Source organism: Macrosteles quadrilineatus, unplaced genomic scaffold, assembly GCF_028750875.1.
Source record: "Macrosteles quadrilineatus isolate MER2022 unplaced genomic scaffold, UCM_ALF_1.0 Scaffold_8__2_contigs__length_117827958, whole genome shotgun sequence".
NCBI lineage: Eukaryota > Metazoa > Arthropoda > Insecta > Hemiptera > Cicadellidae > Macrosteles > Macrosteles quadrilineatus.
Window position 1 is genome coordinate 84,616,087 of NW_026542601.1, and position 16,426 is coordinate 84,632,512.

Consider the following 16,426-nt stretch of genomic DNA (forward strand, 5'->3'; position numbering starts at 1 on the left):
TACATTATTTGCAAGCACATGCGTTATTGGTTGGTGTTCTGCCACCTTTAGTTTACAGTAGAAACCCTAATATTCGGCCATGACGGGACCGGGCCATGGTCGGAACGGCCAAAAAAAGATATGTTTCTAGCAAAGAATTTTGAAATTTTTTTGGAAGTTATTTGTTTACAGTCAATAGCTCGAATAAGCCAACTGGGATTGTGGGAGGTTTATTTTTGCCAGCTCTGTATAGAAATTTCAACAAGGGATGAGGAAGAAATTTAATTTATATTATATGTATTACTGAGTTACTAACTGAGATCTAGAGAAAGAAAAAAGTACTTTTCATAATTAAGAGAAAGAAAAAAGTACTTTTCATAACTAAGTACGAAAAATAGCTATTTTGGATGACAGATGATCAAAGAGAATAGTATATTTCATTACTAGGACCAAAAGTGGCATTTTCCGGCGCGCGCTCAAGTTTTTGTGTGAGGCGAAGCCGAACACAGGGAACTCCAATTTCACGTGAGAGGCGAAGCCGAGTGCGTGAGAGCTATTTTAACGTACGAGGCGAAGCCGAGGACGGGAATAATGGAGCAAGTGCCGGGTAATAACTTTCGGTACGAGTTATGAACGATACTTTTCATCACGACGCAAAAATACACAAACACAGATAAGCAGACCTCAGTAATATTACAATAATTATTTATCAAACCATTTGTTTAAACATAAAAATAAAATAAAATCTTTTAAAAGTAAACCTAAGTATATTTTCGTTTAATTTTTTGAATATAAAAATAAAATAAAATATTCTAAAGGAAACCTTCACATATTTCTCAATGTTTCAAACATCAAAATAAAAATATAAAACAACTTTGAACAATACATACAGCTGATTCAAATCATTAAATAAAACCGTAACAAAACACTAGCGCTCGTAGTGAATAAATGGAGAACTAATTGAGAGCGAGGGAAAGTAAATTTGGAGCGAGGGAAAATCAGCTGATCGATTTTCCCTCGCCCTAAATTAGAGCTTGGGAAACAACTACTTTCATAGATGTCAGCTGTTATCGAAAATAGTTACTTTCGGTGAGGAGTGATGAAATAATGTTTACCTACGACCGTTTTTTAAAGTAGCCATTTCAGTCCAGTTCTTAGAATTGAAAAGTTTCACTTTACAGCTGTTTACTTTCATATCCGCATAGTTTCATTTCATATCCGCATAGTTTTCTCATATCCACACAGGTAACGGACCAATGAGGTTCAAGTATTGAGAGAAAAGAATAAAAAATTGTAATGCTTCGAACGTCAACTAATCAGCTGATCAGCTGATCAGTTGACCAATTTAATTGTTGATCCGACTTGTTCATGTTGATACTCGCGTATTCTTAATTAAGTTGGTGGAAGTCCAAAAATAAATGAAATATTTGCCGAATTGTACCTGATACAATATTATTTATGGTAAGAATGCTGCTAGCAATGTAATATTTAACGAAGTTTAACAAGCACGTAATTATAGGAAATCAGCTGATTATACAACAAGTCGTTGCATCACTTTCAGTGGCAATGACAATACACGAAAACATAACCTCTCTAAAAAGTTATCATTAGTGATTGTTAGTAATTAAATCCAGATTGATAGTAATTAAAAAACGGTCGTAGGTAAAGTAGTGTACGCAACTCGCGTTAATAGTCTTTACGACACTCGTAGAAGTTTTTAAGGCACGAGCCTTGGCGAGTGCCTTAAATTTTCTACTCGTGTCGTAAAGACTCACTTAACGCAATCGTTGCGTAAACTACTATTCCCAAGCTCTAATTTATAAGGGAAAACTATAAGCTGATTTTTCCTTGCTCTAAATTTATATTCCCTTGCTCTTATCAGTCAGTAACAACTCCTTTTGTCCACTACACTTACTGGTATTTCCTACATTGACATTCAAATGGCAACCATACGAAAGTAGATATTTTAGGCCAAGTACCGGTATGAATAGTCTCTAAATAATACTTTTGCACTAGGGATCTTGGAAGAAATTCAACATTTAGAGAATATAATTGACCTATCAGGTCCATTTCTTGGTTAATAAACAACTCAAGACAAAGTCCCAATCAGCATTAAATAGAAAGTGGTTATTTCTTCATATCATTTGTCTCCTATCAGAGTTCAACATCATTCCCACAGGTCAAATCCGAAAATGCTGCGTTCCAAATTTTAGTTTAAAAATACAAAACACTTAACATGTAAAACAGCTAGGCCAGTTCGTAAAAACAAGTTGGCAACATTGGGTGCAAATATTCATATATCAATTCATTAATTGTTGCACTGCTATTGTTGGCAGACATTTTTAAACACGATGACAACGTGCTATTTTCTGACTGTTGATAATTAGATCCCTGTAAATCTGGTAAGTAAAAGAGTTATTTTTGTTTTAGTCAAATGGATACAAATCACGTTGGACATGGATTTGCTTGAAATAGGCATAAGAGTGTCCCGTTAAACCTACTCTTATATACTACCTATACTTGTAAAAGTGTTTATAGTGATACACACACACATCCAAACCTATGACATTTTGGCGAACAGAGCCAAAAAATTAACCTAAAACATGATATAGTTGTCCCACCATCACATCCTAGAACGCTATAATAAGCTCAAGCACAAGATTGTTTTTCATATTACTTGAGGGTAGGACTAAAGTAGTGGCATTATAACTTTGATTAAATCTATTGGTAATTGGCGGGATTTGAACCCAGGACCTCGAGGACTAAAGTCAACCAAACAAGCTCGCTCAACGTAGGCATGGATCCAGTAAGCATAAAAACAATCCGAGCGTAAGTATAAACTCTCTTATCCTCTTGATGCGTGAGGTTAGCAAAATGAAAACAAATTTAATACTATCAGACAAATATTTTTCATCAATCCGTATAGTACTGAAAGTAGCTATTTTTTAACCAAAAAAAGTTATTGTTTCCCAAGCTCAATTTTGAGCATGGTATACGATCAGCTGATTTCCCTTAAATTTACTTTTTCTTGCTCTCACTCAGTTCTCCTCTCCAAGTCACTTCGCGGGTAGTGTTTGTTTACGATTTATTTATATTATTGATCAGCTGTTTTGCTGTTTAACAATACAAATGTGAACAGAAAAACGTACAAGCCAGTTTGCTGTATTCTTTAGCTTGTAGTGCATGTTTTATACAAAACAAACATAACCTTGGACATGAACGTGTGACTTTTACGTTGTTATGCAGGTATTTTATTTGTATAATAAAATAATGTTATTATTAGAAAATATAATACCGTAGTTTCTATTATACTGAAGTATGTTATTCTGTAAAGGAGTATTTTTCGTTGTGATGAATAGTATAGTTTATAACTTAGTCTACAGAAAGTGATTTCCCAGCACTTGCTCCAATTAGTCCAATATTCGGGTTGTACGTGAAAATGACCCTCACACGCTCGGCTTCGCCTCGCTCGTGGAATTTTGTGTTGAGCGCACACCGAAAACTGCCACTTTCTGTACCAGTAATGGCAGGGAGGTAAATGCAGGGATTCGGTAATGGCAGTAATATTTAGGCTTACTACTGCAGTCGTAAAGCTCTTATGAAAGTGCCGCAGGCGATCAAACATTTCTTTCAAGTGGAAAAGTGTCAATTTTGGCGCTTTAGTTACATAAAAATACAAAACAGCAGCAACAAGTGACGGTATAACTTGTAGATGAAATTATCCGTATAACTATTGATGCTAAATGATGTGCATCAAGACACAAGTCCTAGGGAACTGCCAATTGGCTTTGGTCCAGTGAATACACCCAATGTTGTGAAACTGTAATATAAAACTACACAACTCGTTTGTAGTCTTACACGGGCACTCGCACTCTCGTAATATGACAATTAATATGACTGGTAGTTCGGTGCCAATGAATACATAGTCTTTATGTTCATTGCTTGCGCCGAATGTTAAAGTAACGGCGGCGTCCTTAAAACCGCCAACTGAAGATACACACTGTGAGGTTATGGTGGATTTCGCCATTATGAAGCTAAAATTAATAAGCTATTCTATTATCCTATACAAAGTAAAGTTTCAACTACGAACTGTCTATAACGATCGAACGAAGAACGTACCTAGGTATTTAACTACAGCTGTTTCATCTTGCAAACACTTCATAAGTTTAAGAACGTTTACATAAATATACAGTGTATCTAACTTTTGAGTTCGAGTTCATCATGGTGCCATACAACACGAACTTGAATGACACGGAGCATTGGAATAAACTACTGGTTGACCACGCGAAGGGAAAAGATGCAAATAAAGGTAAGCTGCGAACCAACCAGTTATCTTGGTTGTACCTTCAAAGAGGTGCGTAACTTGGGAAAATATAGACCCTACTTACAGGGGGATATGATTGTTTGTAGGCCCTACCTATAAATGAAGGATTGATAACAAAGTGGTCAAAATACAATTAATTTTTATACATTCGAGAGAAATATGATTCTCCAAGTACAAGTTAAGCTATGCCACACTCCCAGAAATATATAAGAGTAGACTACCGTACTGGAGAATCACAGAAACTGTCACATACGTTCTCCCTCTAAGGCTATAACCCATATAAATTATCATTTCTACATCTATTTGCAAAACGAGTATATGTTGTATTTACCTTCGTAATTAAAACTAATCTAAATATTGATACAAGCGAACATTTATTCGAAATATCGATTTAAACAGTAGGTGCGTATGAAGTGCGATGTTTCATATTTGTAACAATATCTTGTAAGGAGCACACCACATTTTTGTAATGCATTTTTGGGACTAGGATTTGTCTTATCAAAGTCTTCTAGTGGTTAGGTTAGGGTTTATTGGAACAATGCCTTGTCGGAGCAATTTTTGTCAAATAAATGCTATTTTGGAATCAGTGGTTGTCGGAGCAATTCGTTTTAGGCTTAGGTTTTGCTGAAGAACTGCATTGTTGGGTTTTGGTTTGTCGGAGTACTGCCATGTCAGGGGTAGGATTTGTAGGAGCACTGTCTTGTCAGGGGTAGGATTTGTAGGAGTATTGTCTTGTCAGGGTCAGAGTTTGTCGGAGTACTGTCTTGTCAGGCTTATAGTTTGTCCGAGACTACCTCGCCAGGGTCAGAGTTTGTCGGAGTACTGTCTTGTCAGGGTTAGGATTTGTCGGAGTACTGTCTTGTCAGGGTTAGGGTTTGTCGGAATTGTCAGAGTTAGGGTTTGTAATAGTTACGCCGGCCACGTGACGTCGCAGGACAGCCGGCAGTACACAGCTGTACCTAGACTAGTTGTATTAGTAGTGGGCCTCAGCTGTGCTATGGATGCCAGGAGATGCTTCTTCAGCGAACTACTCCCGCTGCACGAGTGAGTGATTTAGTTTGATTATTTATTTTACAACTTATTTAAATTAGGTGTGAAACTAATTGTGTTCACATAATTTTAAATAATTCCTATGAATTTAGTTAGATTTGCACCTTTGAAATTAATAAACCTGCAAAGTAAGTTTAAAATTTCGTAAAATAATATGGATCTGAAAAAAGTAATATCCCGTTTTCTAGAATTCTTGTACAATTGAAATAAATTTCATTCTTATAGTTACGCTACAGAAGTTTTCCCTACAGGGCGTCGATCTATTTGTGTAAACATCAGATTAATTAGTTTTTGTAACTGAGTAGTTTTACAATGAAGCTGATGACTTTTAATTATTCGATATGCAAATGTACTGAATACGTTTTTAATACAACATTTATTTGTAAACCAGTTTGACTTGCTAAACTGCATTCACAATACACAGTAAGTTTACTCTAGATGTTTTTTACTGTAGAGAATACAATAAATTATTAAGTATAAACTTAAAACAATACGTCTATGTGACATTGCATAAGTTATTCTTAAGATTACAACAATGGGTCGTTTTCAACGCTCCTAACTCCTAAAAATATATTTTTCGACAAAACCACTGATTTGTAGTCTTTCATTCTCATTGGCAACTTACAATTCCACTAAAGCTAGAAAGAAATTTATTGTTTTCAAATATTGGAGAAGTATTAATAACTTGGTACCAAATGGCATTTTCAGTGATTATTTGAACACTTTTGATAAGTTAACATCACAATGCTTATAGCATACAGTACAAGGTTTAAGTAAAATCAATGTAATATAATAACCTCAGTTAAATGTAAAGATTTGAATTATTAGTTAACACAGAGACTCCTGTGCAAGTATTTTATATTTCTAATTTCCTAAAGACCAATAGGCCCTTTCAACATTCTGATATAAAGAGTTTTAAAATCATTTTAAATCCAAGCGAAGGCTTTATCAGCGCTATTTTGGCTGCATAGCTGTAAAGAATATAAATCAGAAAGGCACACAAATCCTAAATCTTCTAATCATAGTAAAAATACATCTTGAGATTAGCTAAGGAGGTAGTAAATCTTTCTTCCCTATGAACGCTAACTTAAATGTTCATGTTACACCGAAGTAAGATATTTTTTCGAGATTTACGTCATAAATAATCATGCACTGAAGTGAAATGTACGAAAAACTCGATCCAACCGAAAACGATTTTCATTAACTACATTTAACATTATTGTAAAACGTCATTTTTACGAGCATGATCTCTCATTTTACAATATTTGCAGATGTAATGGGAAGGTTGTTGGCAAATAATTTATTTGTGTTTCTATTTTATATCCTGGGTCTTAATCTTTCACGTTAGCCAAATGCTCTGCACCTCTGCACGTGTTGTTGTGTGAGGTTAGTAAACCAACGAAGAAACATCTGCTAACTATACCCCTGTAGTCCGATTGTATTTGGTTGTTGAAATGTGCGATTTCGCAACTTAGTCACACGTGTTTTCAATGAATTTGGCGCCTCTGGTAGCAATTAAATGTGTCAGAGTGTTTTAAATATCAGATAGACAAGGCAGTTCGGATCGCTGGAGAGGTATTGCCAATCATGTTTACCATAGTTAACAAAACATAGTGTTGTAAAATAAAGATTTCTTATGCAGACGACACGATTCCACAGTTTGTATGTTGTGACCAATTCCCGAAGTCTGTCATAAGAATGCTGTCGTTATTTTTAAGTTTGAAACTAAAAAAGTCAAAAGTTTACATTGATCGGCAGTATGTGAGCACTTTTAAAACATTGCAGGATACAATTTGATATTTGTTCGCTAGTTTCGATTTGTCATTATCGATCTAAATGTTTTTTCACATTATAGTGCTACCAAAATAATCTCTATTAACACAAACCCATCATAGACCAATCTATCTGCGTTTAAATGAACAGCTGAGCACAGTTGAAAGAGACATCAACATTGAACATGTCAACGCACTAACATCGTGGCTGTAGAGTTAAATTGTCATCTTAAATACGAGTAGCATACAGATGTCGAATTACAAACCTAATTTGACTTCCTGTGAACATTGTTCAGAAAATTACGAGTCTTTACAATTAATTGGTCTTAAACTTTCATAGCTGGGAAGATGAGTTGGAGCGCTCGCCTTACAATTTAAAGCTACCGGTTTGATCCTGAGAAGAGAGTAGTTTTTAATGGTTTAAAACTTGACCCAGCTGTCATTATTTATTGGGCTATTGGTCCTGACTAATGAAACAGCTGATTTTAGTAACAAAGCTACATTATCTTTCTCCATTCTACACTTATCCTTCACTCACCCTTTGGTTTAAGTGCACCAAGCTGCGACCCCATATAAAATAATCACTCATCTTGATCTCATGTCCAGCTTCAAATTATGGCATTTTCTGAGAAAATCTAATAGCCTCTTATGTCAACCATTCAGTAGTACAACTATGACAAAACGTCATCTATAGCCGCTGGTCACAGATGATTGTAGCCATGACCTTGGCTCGCCCTTGGAAACACGAGCCTTATGACAACACCTTCAGAGAACCTGTCATTAAATAATAAACTTCAACTGGAGTATCCGTTCTAGTGCGGTAGTCGCGCGCCCCTTCGGGTCCTAAATCAGCTGGTTGGTTAGTAAACGGTTTACGACCTGCGAATTAGTCTAAGAATAGAAAGTGAAGTGCAATTCTGGACAAGCGCGTGGGAGAGGAAGAGTTTAATGATAAAGATCGATTTTGCAATTTGTAGATTAATTTATGAAGTATCATCGTGATCTCGATGTAAATTTGGTTTTGTGTGTCTCTCTGCGGCATTTGCATTTTTTTACGTTTTTGCAAGTCAATGGTGCAAACACTGGTATTGATACCATAAAACGTAGACCTGTAAGATAGCATCATTCATTTATGACTCAGTGACAAAAGGCATCTGGGTTTAGGATTGACCCCGAGAGGATTGAATTTGCAAACCTAATGTTACTCTATATTAATATAGTTTAGGATAACTTTGATCACAAATAATTTTTGTATGGATTAAAAAAACAGGTATAGTTTCTTAACTGGGTTACCCTAATATCGATTAAAAATCGATATTTCGATTATTAAACCTCCATCCGATTTGTTTTCTTAACTAATCAAACTCTACCAAATTTGCTGTAATAGTTCCAAATTCGGTATGATGAAATTGATTGTTAAACGATATTTTAAATCGATTTTAGGGTAGCCCAGTTAATAAATTGCACACAAAAACATATTCCTAGAGTGATACTTTATCAAATTGTATAGTAGAAGAAGGGAAGTTAAGTAAAACAGTTGTAAATTTTAACTCCCATATTTTTAATAGTTTTAATTTATAAGTGTAATTAATTATTGTTTGTGTATTGACTTGTCGACCTTCTGTTCCACGTAATATATTTAACTCCTCTTAAAATGGTCATGCTCTACATAGTAAAACATTTTTTGATTCACGTGGTCAATTAGTTATCAGTTGAAGTATTAATTATTTCAGAACTTATATTCCAAAATCATGCATAACTGATTAAAATATCAAGGAGTAAACCTAACTGAAAATCCACGGATGAAGAGAAACAGTATGGATCATTAACATAAACAATCGATGTCACTGACCCGACAGTAAACAGGTTTTTAGCGAATTTCCCATATATGGAATAAGCTAATACTGTAGGTCTCATAGTAAAGACCCTGACCCGGGACCTTTTCGTTTTGAGGTCGCCAGAGGCCAAAAACACCATCGTTCCATATATTTTATGTGTGTGTGTCAAAGAGCACAGAATAGAAATTAGAATTTAGAAAATAGAAATAGAAATTTAGAAAATTGAAAATTGAAAATATAGAAAATAGAATTTCTATTCTGTGCTCTCTGGTGTGTGTGTTAGCACGATAACTCGGGCAAATACGTTTGATGAAATTTGGTTGGCACGAGTAAACCAACATTTATTCGAACAAGTTCAAGAACCAGCATGATTAGACCAAGGGAATGGGGGTTTATGAGGGATTTTATGGGGTAAGAATTGGGTATTCCCATTTTTGACCCTAAAAACATAGATTTTGCAATTTCTTTCTAAACCATTTTGTAGAGTTTAAAAAAAGAAATAATTTAGCATCCAAACGTTGTTGTATGTCTAACGGATACGGAGAAAATTCTATAAAAGTACAAATTTAAAATTCCCATGTTTTTCTTATGGAGTATAAATAAACTGTCGTAGTTTGCTTGCTTATGGACGTATTTTGATGAATCGACTTTTCAATTAAAACACACCTCACTACCACCCATGCAGCAGCAAACCTAAGTAGGCTACTCATAAAAATTTATATTATATAAATAGCAAAAAAATCTGACAATTTTAAGGGCGTTTTTTAGTGGAAATCGAGCCAGGTAAATTGAAATTCGCGTAGTACGCAGGTTCTCTGTGGTGGGGGTATTATTTATATTCGAATGAAACTGTCAATAATAACGTTCAAACCAGCTGTTACGGCTATATCCGATGCAGTGACGTCATTTATTTACGTTTACAATCCATACCGTTCCTGTTCTAATATTCGTGTAAAAATATTAAAAACTTCTTAGAAGATCGTCATATCTAAAGGACCATCTTGACGCCGACCCTTCTATTGGATTATGCAACTGTTGCTCAGCGGCCCAATATAGACAAGGGGGATATAATACGTATCCGGCCAAGTCAATGACCTTGGCTGGAGCTGCGTCCTTGGCGATATCAGTAACCGCCCTCCTTATCAGTCAGTATCACGCCGACTTTGGAAGCGTTACCTTCTGTGCGAGTTTTAATTGTGTTGTGATTGTGTGAATCGATGGGTCTAAATGAAGATGGTAGTGAGAGGTATGTGTTTATTGCGTGTTAGGTTTATGATTTTTATTTTATATTAGTTTCACTTAAAAATTGTTTTTACAATCTTTTTCTGCGAAAAAGTGTTGCGTTTGTGGAGTAGTAGTGGTGTGAAATTTGGATGGAAATAGTTTTATATTGTGACACTCTTTTGGTTCATTTGAGTTAAAATTTTAACAAATTTACAACGATTTTTTTTTAGCTGATAATATGCTTTTGGGATTATTAAATTTTGCCCATCGAATTTGATGCATACCGTGGTTGATTGTCAAATAAATCGAAACCACAAATACATTTGACCAATGGTGAGGGTTTCAATCCTTATAATTTTTGGTAATCGTGATTACTCATTTGAGTTTGAGCCATTTCATTTATACACTCAAAATTTAAAATGATTAATACACCATTAACGTGTCTCTTCAATTTTATATTTTAACCCAAACGGTTTACTGTATCAGGAATAAAATCAAAATTAAGTCGGTGATGCTTAATGTTTTTATACTTTTCAATAGTATATAAATTCAAAGAGTCATTATATGAAATCTATGTTGAATGGAAGAATTAATGAATGAATAAACAGTTGATTCAAAGAAACATTGGCTTAATACTAAAAAAAACATACATTTTGGGTTTTTATTGTATTGATCTCTAAGTTTAACTAATGTTCCTTCTAGCAATCTGATTTATTATTAAGAACCAATTACGTACCTTATGGCATTAAAATGTTCACTGCATCTTAAATAATCGTTCAAGCCAATCTTTTGTATACATGAGCCAAACCAAACTTGCAGTTTGTTATTTTCGTAAAACTAGAATCATCTTAATGGAGGATTAGAAAAAACCTTTTCCTTTGGTACAAAGCCTACTTAAATAATTCAAAACATCATTGTTAAGACTTCAGAAAATAAATTTTCTTGAATTATATGAATTTGTTTAGTACAATCCGAGGATATATGATTGTTTAGGTTAAAACTACTACGAGAAACAACTATATCATTATAATTTTTTTTTAAATATAATTTAGTATTGAAGTATACACTTACTCAAACTTTCATAACTAGATTATAATAAAACATCCACCAACTATTAAATAAAACATTTTAAGCGTATGATCAATCCAAATAATATTTCAATAAATATATCTCAAATCTGATAAAAACAGATGGAATTACGACATATTTGCTATTCTAATTGATTTGATATATTTTCTAACAACCTATTACTTTTTGAACTGCGCAGAGTTTTTAAACATTTCGAATGCAAGTTGTAGCGTTAGGTGCGAAATTAACAGTTTACTCCATGAAGTTCACTATAATACTAGACATTGCAACGGTTGGTCAACCAAGGAGGTAATTATTTGTTCGGATTAGTGTCAAATACCACGTCAGGTTGGTCGATATAGATTCTGTATTGTTGCGATGTTGTCTTTTATCTGGTTGATGTTGTGGTGTTGTAGTTGTTTGTTTGTTCCTATGTTGACAACCAGTTAGTTACAACACGAAACATATTGATGTGTTGACGGTTTTAGAAGGGAAACATCGAACGAACCGTTAATAAATTTTAAACCAAGAATTACAAATTCAAGGGCAACTGTGCATCAACAACTTTCAAAACTACTGTGTCTAATAGCTTGATTTTAAAAACTTGTGAAAAAATTGTCAAGTTACAAAACTATAAAAAAGTAGGTGATTCATGATGACTCAACTTCTCCACACAAACACAAACAGTTCATTATCAGACAGCTCTTATCAGTTGCCTCTGTGGCATAAAACACCCGGGTCCGGTTCCATCCGGTAGCGAAAAGATAATAATTGTTGTGGTGTTCCATTAATTAAAACTGGGTTTTGTGTCAATTTATTGGTATTTATGTAAGCCTAAGGTTAAGTCATTATTGTATTTCGCTTGTTATTCAATAGCTTACACCATTTATAACTCACCATTATCAAAACTAGTTGTTTCACCCCGTTTGACTTTATGGTTGACGATGGCGTGGTTTATTTTGCAAGGAAATGGTTGATAAAAATAAAGTCGAAATCAAGCTTTAGGATATCATACACAGCCACATTAGAGGTGGCTGTGTATCATGGCATTTTTATCACATTGATATATACAATATTATAAATCTTTTAGGGATGTTTTAAATTCTTGTATGAAAAATACGAAATATTAAAAAAAAAACAAAAACACTTGGAGTTACATGGGGTGGGGTTATCTTATTCTTTGTTATTAAGTAACACATCTAGTTATTTATTGATTTGTTTTGTATTAATTTATCAAGTTTATTTATTAGATTTTGTGATTTGAAGTGATTTAATTAATCAACACCGGGAATACGTTCATTTATATAAGTTTCAAAATTACATCTCTCATGTAAATAGTTATGAGGAGTGTGATTGTTATTCAGAACAAATTACAAAAAAAAAAATAAACCCTTGGTATATGAATGAATATGTGTAAAATTCAACCAAGGCAAACACATAAGCAAAACGCAAATAAGTTAAAATTTGTTAAATTTGTCTACATGTATTGGTAAAACGATGATTTTACTGTAGGCTTCAATTGACAAAAAAATACTGTTGAAACTAAATTTCATTAAGCTAGACAATATAGGCATCCTAGTTAACCTATTTAGAAATGTACATTGTTCATTCCCTTTAAATAATTTGTTCAGATAAAAATATCTCGATACCATTAAATAACCCCTTAAAAATTTAATGCCTGAGAATATATAACATTTTAAGTTAACATAGCATTTTTAAACCCAGAAAATAAGTTAACATTTTGTAATTAATGTAACAGTTTTATATAAAACCTACGACAACAATGTGAGACATCTTCAAGGTCAGTTGTGTTTTATGTTGTGTAACCGATACCAAAGAGTAATATCCATTATGTAGGAAGAGGGGTGGAGTTTGTAGGGGAGGAAAGAGTAAGGGAGGTTTCCAAGGGACAATATCATATTACCTTAGAACACTGGCTTTAAACACGACGATATTGATTCAAAAAGATTGTTTGAAACTCAAAGTTAATATTAATTTCTTTAACACTTACACAAAATATCTTTAAGTGCCGCAGTAAAAAATCATCAACTACATATTGCATTATAATTGCTGATGTACATGTACACCTTTTTAGGAGGAAATAATTTTTAAGTTTTCCCCTCTAGGGGTGTTTTAAGGAGAGGGTGGCTATGCATTTAAATGAGACATCACTGAGGGATCAAACGTGGGCGCTTCAGAGCTTTGGTCCGTGGTTTGCACCCGGTGAATCTCATTTTATTTTTGGGTTAAGAATGATCAGGGGTTTCAACTTTTTGGGTCAGTATATTTAAGTTTGAACACATTAATGAGATGATGTTAGTAGTTAACGTAACGAACGTGGACTATTTACTCGAGTTGCGTACACTACTATACCTACGACAGTGTTTTAATTACTATTCATTACTCTTCTAAGATAGGTTATGTTTTCGTTTATAACCTCTCATTGCCACTGACAGTGATGCAACGATACATTGTACCAAACAATTGCACCACTCAACAATTAAATTGACCTGAACAGCTGATTAGTTGTGGTTCGAAGTATTACAATTTTACTTCTCTCTCAATCCTTGAACCTCATTGGTCCATTACCCGTGTTATTATAAGTAAAACTATGCTGTTATGAAAGTAAACAATGCTGTTAATTTTTAATTCTAAGAACTGAACTGAAACGGCTACTTTGAAAAACGGTCGTAGGTAAAAAGTATATAAAAAGAATAACGCTGTTTTTATGTAACTACTGCACATTATATGTTGTTTTATAATCCCATCATATGATTAATCATATTCCTTTGATGCTTCATTTGTAGTAACTATAATTTGTAGATCCCTTAACACGTTGGGTGCTGATGACGGGAATTCCCGCAATTGCTTAACATTGAAATAAATGCAACTTTTATGTTCAAACATGTCGATAGCACGAATAGTGTTAAAAGACCCTCTTAGTTTCCAAATTGTCATTTCTTTGTCTGGTTTATACATAGGATAAAAATTATTTAACTGATTCTTCAGAACCTTGAGATTAATACAAAATCGATATGCCTGTGCACAACGACTTTTGCTTTAGGTTTAAAGTGGTCATAAAACATTTAAGTCCAAACCTTATAATTTAGTGTAAAGTATTAAAATATCCAAGCAGTTATCTTACAATTAACAAAAAAATTTGCAACTTTAATTTTACAGATAATCGTTTTAATTTATAACTCAGTTCTTTAATAACTAGGAAGTTTTTTGACGATTCCTTACTTTTAATCACCAAGCCTTTATGTGATACGAATACATGGTATGGCCAAACAGCCCGTAGCTCGTAGGTTACTTCAGTACTGTGCAGACAATAAAATGCGTCCTGTCTTCTTATAGGTTAATCGTTGAAATCCTGCCATTAATTTGTCAATCCCACGTCTTCTTAACGCCGCAGTGAGGTCGGTAACTTCAATGGCTGACCTAGTTACAAGACCTTTCTTGATTTTGTAAGGTCCAAATTAAAATTGCGTTTCGAGATAAATTGACTTTACAATCTTTAAAATTTATTTGTGTGAGTCCAAACTTCTCTTGACTACACACTGAAGGAGTTTTTTGACAAATTAATTAATACTAGCAGTTACCGGTGCGTTGCTGCGCTAACTGTTATTTTAAATTGTATGTTCTTTACGATAAATAGTATTAGTATAAGTATTAGAGTTCCTTCTTTCAATGACAGTAATGTGGCGGGTTAGGCCTAATGACAAATTGGGAGGCCTTTGAATACCTGAGATAGCACGCACGATTATTATTCATTTAATTTATGTTAGATTGTGTGGGTATAGAAAAAAATATAAAAATATTAAGGCATTTCCATATTTTTTATTATTTATAATACTTTGATACAGGTTTTTACTTTTTATGTTAACATATTTAATACAGTGGTGGAGAATTTAAACTTTGTTGAGTGCACAGGGGTGCTGCGATTGGGTTTTAATATATTTGGACTCATCCAAAAGTAAAATAATTTTCTGTTCTGCATTCTGTGGAAACATTGTGGCACTACTTCAAATTATGACTAAAAAAATGTCAGAATGAATGTATGAATGCAGAATGTTTTGATTCAAACCCACAAAACAATTAGTGAAATTAAACATCTGCTTTTAAATTATTTTTATTTTTAAACATTGTATTTAAAAAAGTCTGACATTGGATCCCTCAAACCCTCTGGGTCGGTGCCATTTTGACGTATCTGCACCAAACTTCACACGAACCATTCTTGAATAATGCTTAACAATGCCTGAAAGTTTCATTACAATCTGTCGAGCGGTTTCGGACTCCATAAGGTACATACATATATACATACATACATAGTTCCTCTTTTATAAATATAGATATACCAATACTTTTAATGTATAACAAAATGTAAAATAATGTAAGTAGGGTAAGGGAAGTTACTACTTCCCTTATCGTCCAAAAGCGTTTATCGTCCAAAAGATACTCATTTTGGACGATAAATGCTAAAAAGTTTTCACAAAGCTGGATTGCCTGTCATATACACCTGTTTGGAGTTTCAAACTCGCAATTTAAAATACCCCCTCTAACTCCATTGTGAAAGAGTTTTAATTGATCACAATTCTTTTTACAATATGAATCATCAAACTTTTTATATCTTGGCTGCTTATTGCTTGTTTCTTATTGGTTCAGTTCACTTTGAAAACGAATGTAGTTTTCTCGTCTCTTTTGATTCACAATATTGACGAATTGTTCGATCTAGGTAGATTAATAAATTAATCGTAGAAAGAAATCCAATATGACTCATTCACAAGAAGGCAATATTCGATAAGTAAAATTCCATTCTATCCCATTTGTCAGAATATCTTTTTGAGTATTACAAATTATTTTGTCACTTGACTTGATTGCGGTAGTATACTTTACTAGTGGTATTTGTTTCTGCAGTGCTGTGTAGATATTCGTCACGTCACGTTGTGGTTAAACGATGATGAGATTTATTTAAACCAGATGTGATTTGGATCATGTTTGGATCCGGCCGGTTTTCGTCGGAATTTTCAATATTGTAATTGAAAAACATGCAAGATAAGGCCATTGGTCATTTGTGTGTAACCATGTAAGTAATAACAGAACGTTTGGTTAATTATATGAAAGATTAGTTATTAAATGAAATTAGTTAATTTTATTGAGCATTCTTTAAC

At 33.7% G+C, this 16,426-nt stretch overlaps 1 protein-coding gene across 5 annotated transcripts in view; it reads left to right on the top strand.

The window, feature by feature from the left end:
* The first annotated feature begins 5,252 nt into the window (after positions 1–5,252).
* Positions 5,253–16,426, top strand: part of LOC128999628 (sodium bicarbonate cotransporter 3-like) — a 105,040-nt gene continuing 93,866 nt past the window's right edge. For 4 of the 5 annotated variants that reach the window (XM_054426221.1, XM_054426218.1, XM_054426222.1 and 1 more), the window contains exon 1: positions 5,253–5,347. In XM_054426221.1, the coding sequence (XP_054282196.1) occupies positions 5,301–5,347 (47 nt within the window). In that variant the 5' untranslated portion in view covers positions 5,253–5,300. Of the gene's footprint in view, positions 5,348–10,165; positions 10,210–16,426 lie in introns of those variants that run through there. The other variant, XM_054426219.1, reaches the window with a different exon arrangement.